The sequence below is a fragment of the Macrobrachium nipponense genome, chromosome 13 (genome assembly GCF_015104395.2).
Source record: "Macrobrachium nipponense isolate FS-2020 chromosome 13, ASM1510439v2, whole genome shotgun sequence".
Taxonomy (NCBI): Eukaryota; Metazoa; Arthropoda; class Malacostraca; order Decapoda; family Palaemonidae; genus Macrobrachium; species Macrobrachium nipponense.
In genome coordinates, this window is record NC_087206.1 from 47,582,898 (window position 1) to 47,588,897 (window position 6,000).

The window sequence follows — 6,000 nt, forward strand, 5'->3', positions numbered from 1 at the left end:
AAGTCTTCTCCAGTCCTAATTGTCCCCATTCATCTCTCTCTCTCTCTCTCTCTCTCTCTCTCTCTCTCTCTCTCTCTCTCTCTATTCGGGCGTTTGTGTGTGTGTGTGTGTGTGTGTGTGTGTGTTTATGTGTCTATGTATTGAATTAGTCGTCCGTTTGTGAAAGTGTTCGTTTGGATGAAGCTTGTTTTTGTTGACAGTAGCTGAGAGAGGCGGGTGTTGCCCTCTTTTCTTTCCCCTTTTCTTTCTTTGTTTTGCGGCAGAGTAACGGATCCTTGTTGAATTGCGGCACTGTTGAAGCTGCCGATGACATTTATCCGGAACACAGGTCTCGCCGAGTCGGGTCGGTACTACGTTAATTGAAAGTCGTCAAGGATTGTAGGAGAGATGTGGCCGCCGATATGATGGTCTCATTTTTCCCTCCTGCTGGAAAAATAACGTCAGATTTTTTTTTTTTTCTTTTTGCTATTTTACTTTATGATTGAGATGTTGTTCACTACCAGACGTGTTATTCACTGTGGAGACGTTTGTTTTTGCCTTGAATTCCTTAGTCTCTTGATGCCCCATTGTTCAGTGCTGCCATGTTGCGCTTTGTTCATTTGTTTGATTTGTTTTGTATATTGGGTGCTTCATCTTTGATTTTGGATTGAACATTGGCATTGATAGATAGTTCCGACACGCACGCACATTTATATATTATATATTATAATATAATATATATATATATTTATATATATATATAATCATATTTATATATTAATATATATATGTATGTATGTATGTATTATGTATTTATTAAATTATTTCATAGATAATTTTTTACTTATTTTCTTAGTTTTGTGTGTGTGTTTGGAGAGGGGGGGTGTGGTGTTGTCCCTGAGGGGAAACAAGAAAAACATCTTCGAAATCCAATATTAGTCTTGAAAACTGTGGAACAGCTTCTTCCGTAGTGTTTGTTAATAAACAGTCAAAGGCAACCAATGGAGGCGCTTCGTTCATGCCATTTCGCCTTCTTCAGCTTCGGATTTTATCGTTGATATGATTCTGCTGCCCAAACCAACATGTCAATGAAGCTCGTGAAGCAGAAGAAAATGGGCTCCACTCTGTCACTTTTGCCTTGAATGAATTTAGGTTAACTTAAATTGGCTGCTATAGTGCGAGAACATATTGTAGTATTTACGTATGTATGTACTGATAGAAGAGTTCCAGAAACTGAGTGCAATTTTCTTTTTTCTTTGCAGGTACAGTGAAGTGTCTTCTGTCCTGGGGTTACAAATCATTGTCTGGAAGGCCTAAAAAGAAGTAGAGAAGTAGAGAACCGTATTAGTTAGCATCCCGTACCTGAATGGAACGCAGGTAAATAGATATCCTCGTTGGATATGTTTGTTTTCCTTCGAATCAGAGTTATTACCTCTTATGTTCCTTGTTGCGTGTTCTGAAGTCAACATAATGTGACGTCGGATTCGTTTTAGGAAAATGGCTCATCCATACACTCACACATACATGCATATATATAGTTTATACTATATAATATACTATATATATGACTATATATATACTTTATTATATACTATATATATAATGATAGTATATATATTAGATATTGATAGTATATATTATTGAATGAGTATATCAAGATTCAGCTTTTTTTCTTCCATCCAAATTCAACATCGCTCTTCTTTCCCATAGTGGAGAGGTGAACTTTGGTTTCTCGCAGAACACTAATCATCTTCGTAAGCACTGCACATATCCTCCCTTCTTCCTTTCTTGCTTCAAATACTCTGTGACCACTTCTGCTGTAAACCCTGTCTTCTTATATATATATATATATATATATATATATATATATATATATATATAATATATATATAAAGAGAGAGAGAGAGAAAGAGAGAAGAGAGAGAGAGAGGAAATGGACGGGAGTTCCTCTTGAAAAAGCAAAGCATCAACCTGACGAACCTTACGGGAGGTAACTCGTTTTGTTTTCAGGTTCTCATTTGTTCCTGCCGGTACACATTGACATGTAATTCCCTTTATGGCGCTGATGGAACCAGTTTCATATTCAGATATCGGCTGAGGGTTCTGGCTATTCAATGCACATATTTAGGAACTTTTAGGGTTATGCTTCGGTTATCTTTGGTTGACAGAATATTCAAGTCAAGATATAGCCGGTGATAGGACATGAGACGGAATGCTTTTAGGAGGATCATTAATTCAGGAGATGTAGTCTGTCGCCTGTCTTCCCTCCCCACCGTCTTCTCTCAAGAATAGACATCCATTTTCAGTGAATGATCGCTCCACTCTCTTTCTCTTACGTGGTCTAAATGATCATTATCATGGCAAATACTGGAGGCATTGAGCGGCAATTAACCTACTGAAGCAACCAACAGACGTTCATCATATCCTCATGTGTATGTCTTTACGTTTGCGTGTATGTATACATGTAGTATTTATGTATGTATGTATGTACACTCGGCGTTCGTAAATGTATTTAGCTGTGTCAGATATCACTCATTCCATAAACGAACTCCAAATAACCATGAAAGACAAAGTCATAGCTTCTAGATCAGGCGGTTTAAAGAAGGAAAATATCTTACGTTAGAAATATATAATGTAACCAGTTTCCATCTCAGTGGGGTGAGATCACCTCAGCGTGTACGGCCTTTTTTGCAGTTCCAAAGGTACATATTTTGATGAAGAATTGCTCTATCACGTTTGATTTTATTTCTCTCTTTACCCTCCCCATCTCATTCTGTCTGCGATCCAATGAAGTCGACGACCACTACCTACGAGAGTCACCGCTATGGTAACAGGGGCACTGTAGGATTAGGCAGGCATTCCTCACGTCTTTTCATCCTCTCCCGAGGTTTGAACCCGCGATCTCTATTACATACCCACTGGAATTAGTTCATTATTCTTTGATATACTCTGACTATAGCCTGTTAAACGGTTTTGTTACAATAATAGTGTTTCATATCTGAGACATGTCAAGTATTGTGAGGTCTCCGTTTATAGTTCTGGATTGAGATCCGAAGTAAGGCACAAGATCACAAGAGGAGAAATACGTTGCCGGTTGCTTGAACCGATATGGGAGGAAAGAGCTTGAGTTGCCTGGTTTGAAACTATCGCATTGAAGTCATCTCTTCGGTCGTACCTCTTTTTTAAGATATTGCCTTACCGTAGGACACCCCTATTTGTTAGATCTCATTTCATCTCTGAATCGTTTATTCGCGGTTGTTAGCGAGCAACCCATTTCCCTTTATAAATTTACAGGAGCGAAATGTAGGATACCAAGTCAAGTGTTGATCATCATCATAATATTGGCGGACGTCCATGTAAACAAACTCCTGGCTGCCATCCCAGAGGATGTATATAAAAGAGAAAGAATTACTCATAAACTTGGCTGATCAGTTCGTTTACAGCTTTTACTTGTCAAGGCGCATCAGTTTCGGGTCGTTTTGCCGCACAAATGTCCAGCTCTCGGCGGTTTTTAGCCCACGAGCTGTTTGGCCACCTGTTTACGCCGCACGTCGCTTGATGGATTGACTAGCGTCATTTTATTGGGTACAAGGCTTATGTGTGTGTATTATATATATATAATATATATATATATATATATATATATATATATATATATATGTATATATTATATATATATATATATATATATATATAATATATATATATATACATATATATATATATATATATGTGTGTGTGTGTGTACATAATCTATAATTCTATATCTGTAACTAATTGTATATCTATATAATATATATATATATATATATATATATATATATATATTATATATGTATGTGTGTAGATAAATTCTTCTGTTAAAACAAGATACGTGTCAAATATAAAAGGCCCACTAAAACACTCTGGTTTAAAGCTAAGAATTATATTACAGTGGACTGAATCCCACCCTTATCAAGTAGTGAATGAGAGAAGAAGTTTCATTAGGGAAATATATAGTGGGATATATGCCTTTAGGTGATGCCTGGGGTCACCGCTAAGTCGACGTTGGTTCTGTTAATTGTCTTAATCCACTTCATCGTTGCCTTAACGAAGATGTTGTCTTTATGGTCAGAGTCCCAGGCCCCATTGAAAAGGTTGATTCTATTATCTTGTTGTTTTATCAGTGAAGATTCTACCATTTGAAATTTGTATCAACAGCTGCTCTTGATATAAAATTCAGGATGAGTTCCAATCCTGGTATGGCTCTTGTTATTTATATAATGGAAAATTGCCGAACTATGTTGTCCATACCTAACTGAGCACTTATGTTGAGTTAATCTTTCCGAGAGAGATTTTCCTGGGAATCCATAGTATGACTTATCACAATTTTATACCAGAGCAGCTGTCGATACAAATGTCAGATGGTAGAATCTTACCTGATAAAACAACAAGATGATAGGATCAACCTTCCCAATGGAGCCTGGGACTCTGGCCATATAGACAATATCTTCCTTAAGGCAATGATGAAGCGATTAAGACAATTAACAGAACCAACGTCAGCTTAGTGGTGACCCAAGGCATCACCTAAGAGCATATGCCCCTCTACATAATTTGATGCTGTTAGTTTTGGAATGAAATTCAGATATTTTCGTAAAATTCTATATATAATATATACAGTATATATATATATATATATATATATATATATATATATATATATATATATATATATTTTATTTATATATATACATATAATATATAGATTTTTTATTTATCTATATATATATATATATATATATATATATATATTTTTTTTAATTTATATATATACACATAATATATATATTTGTATTTATTTATTTATATATATACATATATATATATATATATATATATATATATATATATATATATATGTTTGTATGTATGTATAAACCCAACCCTCTCATCATTAAAACGCTCTCTCGAAACTTGCCTTCTTTGATTTCTGCATTCTGTGAGAGGTGTACTTTTATTGTTGTTTTACTTCAGGCCATTGCAATGAAAGTTGCATAGCTGTATCTTAAAATTTAGGCAAACTATCACCAGAACCGTTAATCTTCTGAATAACTTGTTTCCGTCTGCCTTTAAACCCAGGAACAATTTACTATGGCGGTCTGGAAGTCTTTCGTGCCGTGATGTCTCTGTGTTAGGAAGTTCTTGAACCATCTTGACTGTTCCCTTTCCTTGAATTTCTATTTTATTGTGCATGGTTGAGTTGAGAGAGAGAGAGAGAGAGAGAGAGAGAGAGAGAGAGAGAGAGAGTTTCAAGAATTATTCCATAGTCCAGAGATGTTGGTTAGCTAAAAACGGAAGTGAAAGTTAGATGACAGCTTTCACCCCATATCCAGAAACAGTCATCAAGGTAATTGAGTCGTATATTTTTGGAAGGGAAGTTTGATGGGATGTCTTCATTGGATGACATCAACTACCCTAATCATATGAGATTTACTGCTCCTTAAGTAAATGAAGAGCTGAGAATGGAGGCGAGTGAACAGACACGAACCTGAAGGAATAAGATTTAGTGTTATATTTTTTAAGAAAAAGTAAAGGATGAACAAGAAATAAGACGCCTTTCCGGCCCGCTTCCAACCCACCCCAAAACATGGCCATCAGTAAGTATAGTTCTGATCCTTCGGTAAACAAAGCAAGAGGAACCGCTTGTTAATGTGGCCAATCCCTGTGGTATTTGTTGTTTCGATTTTGATCTGAAGGCTTAAGAGTCTTAACGAGAAGTCTGTAGTCTGCAACATGGAGCGATAGTTGGGGACGAATGTAAACCTGGCGTTCCTTTGTCTTAATGGAAGATTACAAACAATTACGCCGCTGCGCTGTGCAGTTGGATCGTAAGAAATCAAAGGCGTTCATTTCCTTGTTTAGAGATATTATTACACAATTCGGCGTTATAGTGGAAGGCAGTGTAAGTAAGCATAACGTTAGATTTTGTTATGATGAACTTTTCTGATTGTTCGTAATTCAATTTGGCAGAATAATTCTCTG

The 6,000-nt window shown here is 36.1% G+C and overlaps 1 protein-coding gene across 5 annotated transcripts in view; it reads left to right on the forward strand.

Moving 5' to 3' along the window:
- LOC135225783 (uncharacterized) overlaps positions 1 to 6,000 on the forward strand; it is a 602,193-nt gene that overhangs the window by 217,056 nt on the left and 379,137 nt on the right. Inside the window, exon 2 of one of the 5 annotated variants that reach the window (XM_064265254.1) lies at positions 1,242 to 1,356. The exons of the other annotated variants lie outside the window; for them this stretch is intronic. Coding sequence (XP_064121324.1) covers positions 1,346 to 1,356 — 11 coding nt within the window. The 5' untranslated portion in view covers positions 1,242 to 1,345. The remainder of the gene's footprint in view (positions 1 to 1,241; positions 1,357 to 6,000) is intronic. 5 annotated transcript variants of the gene reach the window in all.